Here is a 16,819-nt window from a genome sequence, read left to right on the forward strand (position 1 = left end):
TGGGGGAATAACCTGCTCTTGAGTAGTTTATGTAATGCTCGGGTGTATTAAAGCACAACTTTGGGCCCACCTTATCCAGATACATACCACTTTCTCTGTTATTCCCTGTTGCTCTGGCAATCTTTGTCATCCTCAAGTTCTGCCAATTACAACTTGCAGGGAGACGACTGCTGATAGTGCTGAATAACATCAGCCCTAATACTGATCCTATAGAGCTGCATGAAGGACGTCCAGCCAGTGGTAGATTCCTTGTCAACAACAGATCTGAGCGCTCTCATTTAGCCTGTTCTTAATCCCCCATATGCTCTAGTGATACCATGTAAGCTAACTCTACACTGCAGCGCTGTGCCCCCAGAATGTGCTGCTGCTGCACTGTCATTTGACACTGCAGCTCTGTTCACGCATCAAGCAAAGCATAAAGCAGAGCAGAACAGAAATAGAAGTGAACGGAACAGGACTGGCTATCGTCATTCATGCAATAGGACTTTACAGCTCAGATTTAGAAAGGACAAAATCCACAACAATGACAGCTCGTCAGAAGCGATCACATCAAACCAGCAGATCTTGATAAAAGCCCAGCATGCTGGAGAGATGTGTGTGTTAGAAAGTGACTCCAGCATTGTACGTGCTCAGCCATACACGAGGAGGGGTGTATCGCAGGGCAGGCCATGGCCCAGGGCTGCAGGATGCTCTGTATCTCTGTCAGTGAATGTGACTTGGTAGAGATGCATGTTTGCTGGTTTGCCCAGGGCAGCAGAGCCTGTGGAGCTGGGCTGGACCCATCACACCAGTCACTCTCCTGTGACCTACTGGGGAATAAAGGGAAGACACTGCAGTGTAATAACCGGAGACGGCAGTTAGCTCACTGAAACCAGTACAGTCTGCCACTGCTGCAGTGAGCTGTAAGTGCATTTGAGAAGCTACAGCCTGGAGTCATGGGTCTTTCCCAGCTGGGAGCCTGTGAAACCTGGAAGGGAGAACTGAGTTAGCCAGATTCGAAGACAAAAGAGTAAGCATCCTTCTGAGGAGCAGCCATCTACTTGGGTGTCTTCCTGGACTGATGTCAAAACATGAACCAAGATGTTTTGTGATTAAAGAGGTTTCAAGAGGCTTCCAATTTCATTCTTATTTTGGCAGTTGGATTATTACTTTCCTGTGCATCTCATTTTGCACAAATAGCACTTTTGGAACCTGTATTCAGACCAATAAAAGCAGGTCCAGTTAAGGCATAACAGGGCAGGTTACAGAGCCTGAATATGAATTTTTAATAGTAAGTTCACTAATGATTTTTTTCTTGCAGATTCTGTTATTGGACACTTTGAGGAGAACAAATAATTTTGCCACCTTAAATAACCGTGTAAGATGTTCCAAGTTCAACACCAAATTCCCAAGGTAGCTAGAATCACACAAAGGTTTGAAGGAACAGTCCATTTCTCTGCTGTTTTATGAGTGCTTATACTGCTGGGAATATTCCAAAGCATCTTCCTAATTAAAACTAAACTTAATACCACTCACTAGGTGCTTTACCTCCATTTGTTGGAGGAATTTATCTTTGGACATGAAGTGTGATCAACTCGCATGGCAGACAGTCAGGAGCAAGAGCCTGGACCATCTGCAAACACTGGTACCAGATTTTGGATCCTTCATGTGCCTTCGGTTACACAGAGCAGACAGTAGGAATTAGTATCAAATGGTTCTATCTCTCCATTTCTTTCCCCTCCAAAGGAGGGAATGTCTGCTTTGTGTGCGTGGCTCTGTGTGGGATGGCAATGGCAGTGCCTTCCCCAGTGGAAAACCTGGTTGTGAACATGGGTTTGTCAGGAAAGATGGATAAGTAGTCAGAATGCTGAGGCAGGCTGTGGGAGCCCTGCTCCGTTCTGTTAAATACCGCTTGGTGGGTGGGATTCAGCACCTCAGGATCTTTGTTGTTCTGTGGAGGTGAGTGTGTCTCGCCTACAGTGAGCTGTGAGGCAGTGTTCCAGGCTATAGCTTTGTATCAGTTAAGTGGCCAAACTGAGTCAAATCCAGGCCTGCCTTGGTTCCCTGTTGTTAAAAATGGACTTAATAATGTTGTGCTACTCTGCTAGGATCCTGTAAAATCCATACTCGAAAGATCATGAGGTTTGACTGGGAGAGGGCGTCATAGCTTCCTGAGTCTAACTCCTAAAAATGTAATGTTTTGAAGCAATAAGAAAGCACATCTGCAGTCTGTGCAGTGGGGGAAGAGAGGGATGGGGAAGCCAGCATCTAACCAGCAACAGCTCAGGTAACTCTTGCAGTGCTTTAATTAACACTCCCAGTCCCTGAGGCCCAGCTTTGGTGTCCATTTAACCAGTCTGGAGGGATTGAGACTAACTGAACTGTAGGGATTTGCTTGGAAAACAGTCCCAACAGCAGCACACCCCAGCAGAGCGCGGTGGCGGTGTCACAGCACTGTCACCCGCGTTCAGCTGTACACTGGGTCAATTGACAAGCTTGCTAATGCAGCGTGCAAGATTCATGGGCTTTGGTCAGTCTTTGCTTCACTATCTGAATATCATTATCAGGAATGTAAATCATTATGCAATGCAGAGAAATGCCACAATAGTCTCAGTGTCTCCTTTTATACTTGTCTCTTTTTAAACAGGGCTTTATCTAAATGCAAATGTGATTTCAGCCTTCTGATGAGGACATTATACAGTCATCCATTCCAGAAAAGCACAATTAGCGGATTATTTGATTTCTGACTCAACAATTCTTGGTTTAGATAGTTTGTTTGTTGTGCTATGCCTGATATTTAAGTTATCAGGAGGGGATTTACATTATTAGTCAGGATTATAGCCAGATTGCGTGAGGTCGAGGGTTTTTTCTTGGCAGAAAAAAACAGTAACATTTGTGGGATGGGGGGGGGATGTTTTTGGAACAAAAGGCAATAGTACAGATTCTTACTGTGCTTCATTGTCCTTTTGTGCTAAGTAAGGGACAAATTTCAGAAGTAACTATGCCAATTCTCTGATGTTCTGGGCTGTACAAGTGCAGGGTTCAGCCTTACCTGGTTGGGGATCTATTCACTGTTGAGTTGTACTCATACAGTACCTTACAACTGAATAATGGGTCAGGTCACAAGATTATTTCTCATTAAACATCCATTTTACCCAATAACCATCAAGTTTTCCATGTGCTGTGGTAGATTCACAGTCAAGTGTTCGCTGGAAATGACACTGCAAACACTGAAGTTACACATATAGTAAAATCCAGCTCTTTGGTAATAAACTTCCCTGTGGAGCTTACCCAGGTCACAGAAATCATTGCATGTTTGAGCTATGAATCGGTCAGAACTCAGGATGTGTGTATTTCTCTCTTGCAGTATGGGAGTCTCGTGGAGTGTGTGTTTGACAGCAAGACTGGTGAAACCTTCACTCTTCGTCTGTTACAAAGTCCAGTGGTAGTGGGAAGGTAAAGGATCTATTTTTTTTTCCCCTAAAATTCATCAGTGTAAATGCATTTGTCACACGATTTGACTTGGCTTCAACAGCTTCTCAATTCCCCGTGGAAAGGTACTGCAGTGGAAAATTCCCAATTATCTATAGCCAAACAACATTTACAATTCCACTGATCAGTTTAATCCTTCCATATTCATATGTTTACGTGAGTGGGCTCTTGCTGTCTCCCAGAGCTTAGCTGAAGTAAGCTGTCCTACCCATTCCCAGAACATGAGGGATCTCTGCTTTTGTGATAGGAAATCTATTGCTCCACTTAAGTTTAATTAGAGCACAATGACATATGATGAGTTTACACATCAAAGCCTAGAAACAACTCAACCAATTGGCTCTAGTCCCAAAGTATATTTTGGGATCTGTATTGAATTGGGATGTCCCACTGTATTTAGTGGGAATATGTGAAATACAGGGTCAGGCTCATAGGGTCAGTGGAACTCTACCAGTTCTTACCAGCTAAGTCTCTAGTGCAAAAAACCTGTGTGTAAAGTTCAATTTAGGTTCAGATCAACTTGAATCCGACTGCATATTCTGGATTTCTGTACTGGCTGATACCCAGAACCTGTGGCAATGTGTTTGTTAAGTAACAAGCCAAATCCTGTGCCATTCTATGATTATGTTTCTATTTTCAAAGTAGGACACAGACTTGGAATTTTCCTACTTAATTTAGGCTTGTAACTGCAGGATCTATATTACAGTTACTGGTTTGCTGCTCCTGTGTTCAGCAGAGACAAGGGCAGAGAATAATTAAGTCTACATATTGTTTGAGTCACATTTTGGAGTTGCTTCTTTCTCCTGGTCGGAGGGGGAATGCGGGATCTCTACTGACTATCAAGAGTATCATCACCTCCTGTACTCAAATGCCAAAGTGACGTGAATCCATACAAAAAATGCATGGGGCTGGTGCCCAGCATAGGTTTCATTACAAAGAGAAAATGGTATTTTAGAGAAAAAAGATTGTAAGGAAACGAGAGATTAATATTTGGAAGCCTGGGGACATCCTGATCTGTATTTTAAATGGAGCTTCTTAGGTAAAGCCATAATCAGCGCAAGTTGGGTGCTTAGAAATTGAGCCAGCAATGGGACTAGTCAGACTGAGGCTGTTTTGAAGTATCAGCTCTTGATCTATATTTCTGCATTTTTGGAACATCTTCCTGCCCTGCATATGTTGGTGTTTTTGACAATATCCAGTTCCTGTAGTGTGTGTGAGGCTGAATGGCTTTTATTAAACAAATATGAAAAACCAGAACTGGAATCAAACAAACAGAATGAAAAGATTGCAGCAGCAGTATAGAGCCAACTTACTGCCCTCATGATGGAAAGATGGGTTTCTAATTGCCCATGAAAGCTAATGGAAACCATATTTTGGCTGTGAATAATTCCCAGGAGGGATCATAGAGAAGTCTGACCTCATCTCTTGTAGTTTACTGATAGAACATACCGAGTATTCAGAAGTAGACACACCCCACAAGGCTCAAAGTGCAGAAACCAGTGGTCAGGTTTAGATTTAGAGGACCGTGTGAGCTTTAGTGGCACATCACTGGCCTGTTAGAGGCCAGTGCAGATCCACTTTCATTAGGGTGTATCAGCTGTGGGAGGAGTGGATAACTGGCAGAGGGTAAAGGTTGTGATGACAAAATCCAGGAGCAAAGTAAGTGAGATTTTCATGCCCACAAAATGTCCTGATACCACGCTCAGTCATGCTGATGGAAGGGGATGTTTGAAAACTTACTCTCGTCAACACCATCTACTTCTGAACTACCTGTAACTAAGAATTGGAAATGGCACTTACATTTTGTCCATGGAATCTTTCCTAAATGTTACACTCCTTCAGTCCCTAAGTTCTTTATTCCAAACTTTAGTAATAACTATGTCAAAGTTGTTATCTTAAATTTTAAATTTGATCTTTTTTTTTTCCTCTTCTGAGATGTGTATTAGTCCCTCTTGCACTGGATGGGGCACTACCAGCATGGTACAGACCACCTGGATTCCAAATAGCCATACTGATGCTGGCGTCACCCATTTATCCATCCTGGATAAGTGTTGCTAAAATGATGCCAAGTGAAGTCACAAATGAACTGTGCAACGCACACTTCAGATGTAAGGAAAGATGTCAGTATGACTAAGCAGGAAAGGGATCCTGACATGTTATTCCAAGATGTATACATATTAAGCCTATTGCATATCTTAGTAATTCACATCCCCAGTTAATGAGGTAGCAGCCCTGTCCCTGTTAAGTACTTCCTTAAGGGAGTCCTCTTGTTCCCCTGGAGGCTGGGAGAACTTTTCCTGCAGTGTCACCAGAGCCTTCCTGAGGGGCTTCCATCACACCCAGGCTGTGACTCACTGTTTCTGCAGGTCCTTCAAAACCCTCGCCTGCTGGATGGGGGGGTGTGCTATCCTGTGTGCTCCATTAGCCTCCTCAAAGCCAGGCTCGTACTGCTGCCACCTCCTCCCCATCCCACCCCGCCTGCTTGGCTCATCTGCCTCCTTCTGCCTCATCGTGTGACTTGACATTAGTCTGCCTTGTAAATTCTTTGTGGCAGAAACTTTTTCATTAGCTGTGTATATATAGAGCCTACCATGATGGAGCCTGAATCCCTGACTGAAGAGTATGGGCACTGCTCCAATACAGAGAATAATGCTAGTATTGCAAGGCTTTTTCTCACACATTGCCTGTGGAAAAGCAGCTCTGCCACAGGAACAGCTCCCTTGCTATTTACAGGATGTTACTTTTGACCAGAGATAGTTAGAATCAAACACCAAGATAGCATAGACTTCACTCCATCTTTCAGTAAAGGAACAGACAAAAACCAGTACTGCGAGGTGCTCAGGTGCGACTTTGTGCTCTGAGTAAAGCTTTGTAGAGGGCCATCCCTCAAGAATAAGACACATTTTTGTCATAGAATGTTGCCATTTTCTTCACATAAAAGAATCATGCTTTTTGTACCTAAGACATTAGCTATTTTCAGTGACCTCTGCTACTGTAAATCAGCATAGCTGTTGTTGCAGCTCCAGAGCTGTGCTGTTTTAGATCTAGTTATAGTCTGAGGTGGAATTTTGTTTTACTGAAAATACAGATTACAGTAGTACATGGCCTGTTGTGGTGCATAGAGATGAGATTTTCCCCACTGCAAGAAGAACCAGTCTGTGCATATAGACAACCCAGGCATGCAATAGCTGCAGTGCTCTATTCTGGAATAGATTTGGCCAAGGGACTTAAATTACTTGAGAAAAAGAAAAAAATAATTCCAAGTAATAAGTGTCATAATGGGTGCTAAAATAATGCCACACACCTACTTCATTATTCACTTTCTTATTTATTATCTTTATTCTTTAGAGTGCTGATGTAGAAGTGCTTTTTCTGAATGTTAATTTAGCTCTCTGCAGATGGCAACCATCTGTTAAATGACAAGTCACAGTATTTGATTAGCACTTTATATAGCTTGGATGGACTGAGCGATACAATATGGAAGTACAGCCATGGAGGTGAAACCTGTGGGATTTGTTCTTTTCCTGTTACCAAAAAAATGGAGAACTTCAAACCTATTGATGTTTTTGCCTGTCTTCTATAGTTATACATGTTATTTCAAGCTAAAGCCTGACATTCCTAGGCCAGTTCACAAGATGTTCTGGAGAGAATGCCAACGCTAGGAAATATTATGGAATTCCATCACCACTTGTAGCATTTATGAGTGTTCTCACTGTACAGTGTCACCATGGGGATGGACCCCATGGATGCTCAGGGGAAGCACTGGGAGATTGCATGAATCAAGGAATCATGGCTTATCAAGTAGAAAACCCCCTCAGGGCCACAATGCTGCTCTGTATACTGAGAGCAGCTTACACAGGGGTCTCGAAACTAGAGAAAAATAATATTGCAGCACACCTGAATATTATCATGATAAAGTGATCTTGCATGAACTGCACTCTTTTGTATTTTAATACTGTGATGAATCACAGCTAACCTCCATCTGTCCATCAACTAAGCAAGTTCTGGTTCATTTCGTATTGTGAAGTTTCTTCAAGTTACTCTGCTGAACCTTAATTTGCTGGCCCCCGTCTTGCTGTAAAATTCCTTTACCCTTTTATTCCTGTGTTCTTAATAAAGTTCATGAGGTATTTTGATCTGTTTTGTTTTCAGCAGCTACAAGGCTCGAGGATGCCCCCGCTACCAAATGCTGAACTAGTTCAGAACTCTCGGCAGCTGTATCGCTACCTGCTCCGATGCTGTAAGCAGCTTCCTGAAGAGAGCATTCGGCAGCATTACAGACATGCAGTCAGGCAGGTGAGAAACAGACTGCTTTACTGGTGGTGGAAGTGAGCCCTGTGGGGTGTTCCGGTTTTCTCCTCCTACAGGTTGGACCAACTTTTGTAACTCCTGGCACTTAACAAATGATTCTTCTCCAAGCCTGAGGCACAAGTGGATTTGGATGATTATACTGGGAGTATATGAAGGAGCATTTCTTCTTACTTGCTTTGAATATGAAACCTTGTGTTTTTCCATGGTTCTCATCTCTAATCCTTGTTAGTCAATAGAGTGGACAATCATTCCTTACTCATTTAAACACATCTTGTATGGTGAAGCTTATTGGTTCCTTGTTGGTCATTTTCATATCTGTATTCACACACACACACACACACACACAGGTCTCCCAGATGGGTAAATCTCATCCAGTTGCTCCTATGGAAGTGATTTCATGCCTTTGGTCATACCTGTTGTCCTGTGTCTTTCTAGTTTTAACATACCAGACAATTTCAGCTGTTGTTCTGAATTAAAGTTTGCTGGGGTTTTCTTTCTGCTGATGTATGAAAGGAGTAAAATACTTAATAGGAAATTACATTCGACCAGGCTTGCTATGGAAATAGCACAGCCAGGTCCTACAATGTGTATTTGTATCTTTTCAGATAACTGTTTGCTTCAAATATTTTCTTTGTGATTTAAAAGGGATCCTTATTCTGACAAGTGTTATGTTGGCTACTCATTGTAACACTTTAATATTGCAGAGTTTCAAGGTTCATGCTGATGAAGATGATCCTGAGCGAATCCAGCAGATTATTAAGAGAGCCATTGAAGATGCTGACTGGGTCATGAATAAAGTAAGTACATCAGAAAGGGGAAAGGACAATGTTTTGCAAGCCACAGTTTGTTGCTATTCATCGGGTACTTTCCTGGCAGGGATTGGTCCTCTCAGTGAGTTTTCATAAATCCCCAGAACCATTTGTTTTTCTCCTGGATCCTGCCTGTGGCTGTGCAGATCAGGGTTAGACAATGGGGGGGACAGATCTCTGGTAGCTGGTGTCCCTGTGCTACTTATCACCCAGCAGACAGCCCTCTTCACTGTCACAGCACTGAAAGATGGCACTTACACTGGTGTCCTAGATAAAAGAGTGGAGGCTGTTTACCACTAGATATCTGGAGTCACCTGTACTTCCTTGGATCTAAATCTGGTTGGGAGCATGATATCTTAACCATACATTTCTCAGAGTATAAGGAGACAAGTCAAAAGTTCAGCTTGCTCTAAATATTTGTGATTTAATTTACTAAATGACTGTTAAGTCCTTTTCTCTGCCAGTCCATGAAATCCAAATGAGAATTGTTACAGGAGAAAGCACAGATTACTCATAGATTATAAAATTATAGCAGTAGCCAAATCCCAGCAGTTACAGCCTAGGAAATAACTGTCTGGGCCTGGATCTGATTTTATTCTCCCTATAATTAGGAAAAGCCTCATTCTGATTCTGCTACAGAGACTGTAGTCTGCTCCATTGGAAACTGGAATTGGAGCTGTGAGAGGAAGGTCAGGTCACTAGTGCCTGCCCGGCAGCATTGTTGTTATAGTGTAGAGGGAAAGCCTATCAAATTTCAATCCAGCTTAAAGGAAACTGAGATCATTTTATGTAGATCATGAAGAGGGTTGTAAATCCATGTCAGGATGAACTGTGGCTTCTGGTTATATGCTCTTCCCACAAATAATTGTTTTATTTTTTTTTTTTCTTTCTTTAGTATAAAAAACAGAAGTAGAAGAGGATGATGAAGACAAGAATGTCATTGGTAAAGAACCTTAGAGGACTTGCAGTCAAGCCCAGTACTGTATTATAGTTGCTGCCTGGAGTGTTGGATAATACAAATATAGTAATTTATGTCTCACTGGGATATCATGAAGCTAAATTAATATTTCTGAAGCTATTTGGGTTTGTAGATTAAAAGGCACACTCTAGGTTCAAAGTATTAGCTTGTATAACCGCAAGTTTAGCTTAAAGGCCAAACTTGTCTGAACTTTAAGTAATACAGAGCTCTCAGGAAAACTGACTGAGAATACAGATGTAATGGAGTACACATCATTAACAAGAAATAAATAGTGCCCTATGTGGTGTTCATATCTGAATTACAGCAGCTCATATGAAAGATCTTAACTTCAAGCCCATCTGAAACCTGAAGCGTAGTATTTCCCGCTTGCTGTCCATGCTATGGGTAGGTCTTCATTCTTCACTGTAGGTTGGCAGTTGAACTAGTGGTGGCCTTTTCTTATTAGGGATAGGTGCCTGTCACCCTGATCTCTAGACTTGCATGAAAACAGGCACCACTCAGAGGGGTTTTGTGCACTGAATGGTGTAATTACTGCAATGTGCAATGTTGTACAGAGGCCTTCACAACAAATAAATGTCCTTTAAAAGTGGGAGTCCATGTCCTTCTTAAAAAGACCATCTTTCCACTGCCCTAACAGATTTGGATCAGGGAAAACTCAGTAGAAATACCAGTAATATAAATAAAATTCATTTAGGGGTAAGAGTTCTCTTGAAACATGACCTTTGCTTTTAGCTGCACTTGGAACATTGTGCCTCCAGGTGGCAGTGCCTGCTGCGATGTCTGCCCGAGTCCTCAGGTTTGTTTCTCTGTTTTCGAATTGCGGGGCTTCCTCACCTGCCAGAGCAGAGCTTCAGTGCTGAAGCTCATCCTTTTTTAGGCTGTTAGATTCTTATTTGGTTTTCATTCAGCCATGAAAGAAGCAAAAAGAAAATCCTCGCTCAAAGCACCAAGGATTTGACAAATGCCATAAAAGAAATGGAGGCCATTAGTGACCATTTATAGCATAAAGTACTGTATCAAAAAATTCCTTTGTCTCTGCTAACCCTAAGCCCCCTCTTCAAGAGCCCCTCTCCTTTGTTTTTTTTTCTCTGCCATCGCCACTATTGTTCCTCTCTCTACTCCCACATCTTTCACATCACCTTTAACACCCTCAGCTTTACTCCTGTTCTATATATTCCTTAACTATCTTCTCTCTCATCTTGTCCTTCTACCCCACTTCTTTTTCCTTGAATCCTTTCCTGACAGGTCTATCAGGAGATACTCTGACATTATGCTGGGGCGTCCCTCTGCTGAATTTCAGATAAAGCAGGAAGGTAACAGCATTTCTCCACAATGTGTAAGGTGTAAGTTTTTCTCCTTCATGTGAGAAAAGCCACTTGTCTTTCTCTTAAATACATTTTTTGGAAAGTGCAACCATTCTGGTTTAAGCTTTCAAAATAATTTGATGCAGAGCACAGAAAACTTTAGCCTTGGCAGCTGACAAGGAATATTCAATGTAAAAGTGAACAGTGTAATGCTAAAAGATTTGAGAGTAGATACCGGAATATGTTACTTCTAATCAAGGACAGCAGATGGATGACCCATGCTGTACTCCAGTTACATTATGTGTATTTGGTCTGTAGCATGGAGATGCACTGAACTTTGTATCAGTGCAACAGTGAAACCTCTCAGACTCAGCAGGATTAACAGTGTATGGAACCATCCTAGTTTCCTGAACTGTGAATGTAGTGTGCTCAGCATCCCTCTATGCTTTAATTGTCTTACTTGTTGTAGTATGAGACATAGTATTTTGTTCAGTTACTAAATAGAATGACTTGGACACATGCAATTATCCTTATATGCCTGTTATTTAATTTATGGATAGTTCAAGAGGGAAAGCACCAAGGAGCTGGAAGGTGCAGCCGTGGCATATCTGCAGCTCCCAAATGGCTGAGGTGCCAGCTGAGCATGGGAACACCACACCAAAGGTATGATAGATGTAACTGATATGGTAGAACCAGGATCTGTGAGTTTTAGACTTTGGGAACTGGTAAAGAGTGCAAATTTTAGCTGGGTGCAGAGGGGGAACGTGGTTGCTGAGGCAGGAGACATCCTGACTAAATATTGTGACAGCAGTGATTCAGGTGTAGGGTAAGATGAGGTGTCTGAGGGGTTTTGTTTGGTTCTTTTTCATATAAGCATAATCTGGTTTTCAACATAACAAAGCTTTTCAGAGAAAGAAATCTAACGTGAAGGTAACATTGACTCTGTTATGAATAATTTTCTTGGCGGAGGGGAGGGATGATGTAAACCACTATTTACTTCCTTTTAATAGTGAAAGTAACCCCAGTGTCTGGTAGTCATTCTTCTGTAATGACTGTGCTGAAGAGTCATTCAGCTGCATAACTGAGGTTTCTGTTTTCATGAGGTTTCTGTTTTCAAGACATATAAATTCTGTTCTTCAACAGCATAATTTGAGAGCAAAGATCTTCTATTAGCCTCGTTGCCCTAAGTTACCACTCACTGATCTGTTTGACCTGAGAGTTTATATGGTGAATTGAGTTCTCTTCAGTAGTACCCAGGGTCACCTTTGTTTGAGCCACCCAGCCTTGCTGAGACTGAAGAGCTGTTCTCTGTCCCACCAGTGTCCCCTTTGGTGTCAGTGCCAGTGTGCTCCTGATTAGCTGCCAGTGGCTCTCACAGGGCCCACTGCAGGAAACACTTGCACAGTCATGTGGATAACTTTGTTCCTGCTGCTCACAGGGGACGCTTTCCTGATCAGTCTTCTCCATGGTTCTCTGGCCGTTGTAAAGAAAATACCACCACCAAATAGATTGGTGCATCTGTGTTTCCATATCCAGAATCTCTGAAAATAAAGATGTTGGGGGCAAATTAAGTAATAGGGGATGAAAGAGACTGTGTTGTATACTGTGATTACTATTGCAGAGTTTGAAAGACAGAAGCTCACAGTGCTCATTAGGCAATGATGAATCATAGCAGTAAAAAGGGACAAGACTATTCATTGGTTTCATTTCTTCTTCCTTGAAATGGAACCCATTTCTGTACTTGTGTATCATGCCAGTTTTGATAAATAACATACTGTTGGCAAGAATATACAGTAATGATTAAGGGCCCATCAGAAAGTCATGTCAAAGGCCTGTTTTTCTGTTGGGCCCACTCCTACAGGAAGTATTCAGTTATCAGCATCACTTGTGGCATAGTATCACCTGGCCATGCATTAGCCTGAGGGTTTCAGGGTGTTTACACAAATGTAATAATTACGTTCTGGAAACAACAGTTTTACAGCTGGTTACTGTAAGCCCTTGAGTCAATAACTTCTAATTACTAGTCTACACTTAGAGGAGGTGAGTGGAATGAAGTGTCCAAAGGTTATGTACAGGCAACAATCAGTTAAGCTAGATGGAGGTTCACAGGAGACTTGTGTAAGACAAACATTAAAACAAGGAAAAGACAGTTGGGAGACTTCTGTTTGATAGCTATGGATCGTGCTTTTAATTCTTGAGGCATGGAGAAACAGATTTAGATCATGATATAGCTGAGGAAAATGAGGAAAAGGTTCTTAGCTGGTAGCTCCAGGTTATAGACTTACCAATGTTCTAAGGACAGAACCAGATTTGGTGCTACTGCATTCTTACATATATATATATATATACACATACATGCACATGTATAAAAACATTGGGAACATAAAGCTGAAATTGTTTGGAAATAATCTATACATGATAAATATGGCAGTAATGTGTCTAGAAAAGCTGGAACAACAGCAGTAGGATAATTGGTGTGTGTTGTTTAGTATATAGGATCTTGCTCTTAATCCCACATGGAAATGTTCAGGAGTCTGCTTTTGATTTTTTCAGCCTCAGAGCCTCATGTAGAATCTTTCTGTGTAGTGAAAATCTTCCCTTTTTTTGTTTTTTATTTTGTTAATATCAGGTTTTGGTATGGAAAAGACTAAATTTGTGGTTTATCTAAAATACAGGATTGCATTCTGCACTTGCCATGGGGAAAGATATGTTTCTGATCACATTGTTATGTCAGGTGTTTACTGATTTCAATTCACTCTTGCCACGGAAAGCCATTTGAGCCCTGTGGGTATTGAATAGAATACTTCCATCCCAAGCCAGGTTTTGCTTAGCACCATTTGTCAATAACTGAATATTCTTTAAATCATTCTTTAGCTTTAGCACTTTGTAAACTCTTTTTCACTTGGTTCGTTATGTCACAGGCATTGCTTTTTGTTCAGAGACATGTGAGCTGAAGAATTTGATGCTAAACAAAACCATCTCTTCCATGGCGCTTGGCTCGTTTTCAGATGTCGTAAGGAAGTGATCTTTACTGTGATACTGTAAAGAACAAGTATGCTCACTATTTTGGAGCAGCAAATAACATTCGCTGTGATCTTTAAGGAGAACAGTTTCTTTTTTGTGAATAGCTTTTAACTTGGCATTAGAAATTGTGCCTTCATCTAAAGCTCTGATAAGATGCAAATGGAAGGGGCAGCACAGTGGCTGTGAGTCTTAGACATTTAGCATCACAATATTTATTATGAGAGTCCTTGACCTTAAAGGTTAAGAATGAGTCTTTAGCTTTACGCACCGCAATGTAGTGCCCATCATCAAAGCCAGCATATGTTTATATGAAATGTGTGAGTAGTCTCCTTGTCAAGAGCTGTGTTCTAAAGTGAGTCAGTAACACCTGAGAACGGCTCGACACTGTGCTGCCCGCTCGCTCCATTGCTTTGCTGCATTCTTTCTGCCTGCTCAGAGGTGCTGTGAGGTGCTGTGGTTGTTCTTGAGCAGGAGCCAGCTGGCACATCTTTCAACTTTTATATTATGTGATTAATTTATCTTATACTTCTGTCAAGCCAGGTTTTATGAACTAGTGTTAACTGAAGCATACACCAGTCATCAAGTACTGCTTTCAGCTCATGATTAATCAGGGCAGGCACATTAGCTTTTCAAAAAACCCCTGTGCTTTGAAGAGTATTTTTTGTTTTCCTCATAATTTTGTTTGATATTTAAAATAAGTTTTTAAAGTTTAGAAGCAAACAGAGGCATCTGCCACTTGCAGCAAAGAGCTTACCAGGGTTAGTGTTATCCCTGATCCGAGAGGTCCCTGACATTGCACTTATTCCTGTAATCCTGCACACTTAGGTGGTGATTATGCAGAGGACAATTCTGAAGCTGCTGTTTATTGTCCTTAGTTATAGCTGAGAGGCTGAAGGAGTTACCTACCCTGTTCTCTAACTATCAACCTGGGTGTCTTTTCCCCCAGAAGAATCTGCCTTCATAGTCTACGTTTTGAAAAGGATTAACTTGATCTTTTCTTTTGAATCAGTAACTTCTGTTCAGCTTTGTCTGGGTGCTTCCCTGTCTCATACAAAACATTTTCTTTCAGCTGCAGCTCCACAGCATTAGGTTGAACTGCCTCATCACCTGTATGCTTCCTTCTGCTCGGGTCCAGCTTCATCTGTTTAAAAACCAGTGTGCTTTGGCCTTTTTTTGTTACAGCTGATTTTTTGCACAGTCCTTGTTATCCTTCTTAAAGTATAAAAATGCTGATGTTTCTATGAATATTCCCTGCCATTCTTACAGACTGGATTTCAAAAGATGCAAAAGTAGCAGTAAGTTCTTGCAGCTGACGAGGTTGACTCATGGGCTGTGTTAGGTATCAGCTTGCAGGACCGGGGTTTTCTCAGTCTTACTCTGGTTTTCTCAGCAGTCAGTTCATCTACAGAAAGTCAGCTGTACCTCAGATGGTATGAAACAAGGAACAAGGAAAACTGTTTCAAAACAAATATCAAGCAAATTGGTAGACTGGAAAATATTATATCATGGCGGTGGACACAGGCAGAGGCTGTATTTGCTGAGGACACCTCCCTGATAATTCACCAGTATGAGGACTGATTTTTTTATGCCTAAAAATAGAGTGTTTGGTTTTCCACCATTGTGTAACTGCAAGGGCTGCTTTCTCTTTTATTTTCTGCTTTTCCCTCCTCTTTTAGCGGTCACAAAATGCTGTGTTTAACCACAGCTTACATACAGAATCAGACACCTGTTGAGTCTTGGAGGCTTCCATCCCTAAAGAGCTCTGTAGAGTTTGTCCTCCCTTAGCTGAAGATACCTCCCGGAGCAGGTTGCAGCTTTATGGCCAAGATTTTCAAAAGCACTTCTTGGAGTCCATGGAGGGGTCTCCAGTTCACTGTCTGCACAGTGATGAACACCTGCAACTGCAGTTAACAGTTAGGTTGTCATGGGCAGGACAAGAGTAAACAACAACTTAGAGTGGATCTCAGTATTGGGGGTTTTCTAAGAACCAGTGGGCGCTCTTAACCTACCTGATTCTCCCACAATACTCGTTTGTGTTGTGTTCGCCATCATGCCTGGTGATTTCAATGAACAGAGCACCTCTCTGACTGGTTGGGACTCCAGTGGCAAGTAGCAGGAAGATGGTTATTCCCCTGCTAGCATGGCTCGGAATTAGGAAGCTGCTAAAATGGTAACAATCACAATTGTTTCAGAAGCACAGCTTTAAAATGTAGAGCTCTTCCAACTGCCATAACAGCCTGCAGCAGTTCACAGCTACGCTGTACCAGGTCTGGTCATTTCTGATCGACTGACTGCAGTGAGAAGGCAGCCAGCGTGTATTGTTAAGCTTAAGAGATGAAGAACCTATCCCTGCCCTCTAACTTGCTCATTAACCTCAAAGTTAATTCATAGCAAAGGGGCAGTTTTTATAGCTGGTGTAATAATACAAAGCATGGACACCATATGAGTGGTATGTAGCATGAAGAGTAACTTGATGAAATCCTGTCTGGTTGAGAGAGGAACAGGACCATAACTCTTTCATCTAACGAAGGCACTTTGAAAGAATCAGACTGTATTCCATACTGAACCTGGGATGAGCTGCCTTTATTGTGCCATAGGGGTGTGCGGGGTGTTATTCACTCTATAGAAAGGGGTTCCAACTGTGTGAGTATCTCAGAGAAACCACATATCATAATTATGTGACTTTGCTCTGTACAACTCTAGGAACCTCTGGAGTTCTTAGGGGCTGGTTGTTAAAAGCTGAGAGACACAAATCTATCCTTGCGCTCTCAGATTCTGTCTGGGTCTATAGAGAAAAGGCATTCTAGATAATTGCTTATCAGGACATTTACTTTTCAGGCTTTTTATGGGTTCTGAGCCAAAGCCAATGAAATCAAAGGGAAAAAGACTCCTGTGTACTTCAGTGAGCTTTCACCATCTCACAC

The 16,819-nt window shown here is 41.8% G+C and overlaps 2 protein-coding genes across 10 annotated transcripts in view; both read left to right on the forward strand.

Moving 5' to 3' along the window:
* The window catches only part of LYRM9 (LYR motif containing 9), a 36,752-nt gene extending 19,970 nt beyond the window's left edge, over positions 1 to 16,782 (forward strand). For 4 of the 8 annotated variants that reach the window (XM_062615663.1, XM_062615664.1, XM_062615662.1 and 1 more), the window contains 4 exons: positions 3,347 to 3,435; positions 7,621 to 7,764; positions 8,484 to 8,576; positions 9,484 to 10,156. In XM_062615663.1, the coding sequence (XP_062471647.1) occupies positions 7,639 to 7,764; positions 8,484 to 8,576; positions 9,484 to 9,501 (237 nt within the window). In that variant the 5' untranslated portion in view covers positions 3,347 to 3,435; positions 7,621 to 7,638 and the 3' untranslated portion in view covers positions 9,502 to 10,156. Of the gene's footprint in view, positions 1 to 3,346; positions 3,436 to 7,620; positions 7,765 to 8,483; positions 8,577 to 9,483; positions 10,157 to 11,431 lie in introns of those variants that run through there. The other 4 variants (XM_062615669.1, XM_062615666.1, XM_062615667.1 and 1 more) reach the window with 3 other exon arrangements.
* Positions 9,513 to 16,819, forward strand: part of NOS2 (nitric oxide synthase 2) — an 86,280-nt gene continuing 78,973 nt past the window's right edge. The window contains exons 1-2 of one of the 2 annotated variants that reach the window (XM_062615656.1): positions 9,513 to 10,880; positions 11,432 to 11,534. The gene's annotated coding sequence lies outside the window, so the exon portion shown is untranslated. The remainder of the gene's footprint in view (positions 10,881 to 11,431; positions 11,535 to 16,819) is intronic. The other variant, XM_062615654.1, reaches the window with a different exon arrangement.

Source organism: Pezoporus occidentalis, unplaced genomic scaffold (genome assembly GCF_034315485.1).
Source record: "Pezoporus occidentalis ecotype Australia unplaced genomic scaffold, CSIRO_AGI_Poc_V1 ctg183, whole genome shotgun sequence".
NCBI classification, from domain to species: domain Eukaryota; kingdom Metazoa; phylum Chordata; class Aves; order Psittaciformes; family Psittacidae; genus Pezoporus; species Pezoporus occidentalis.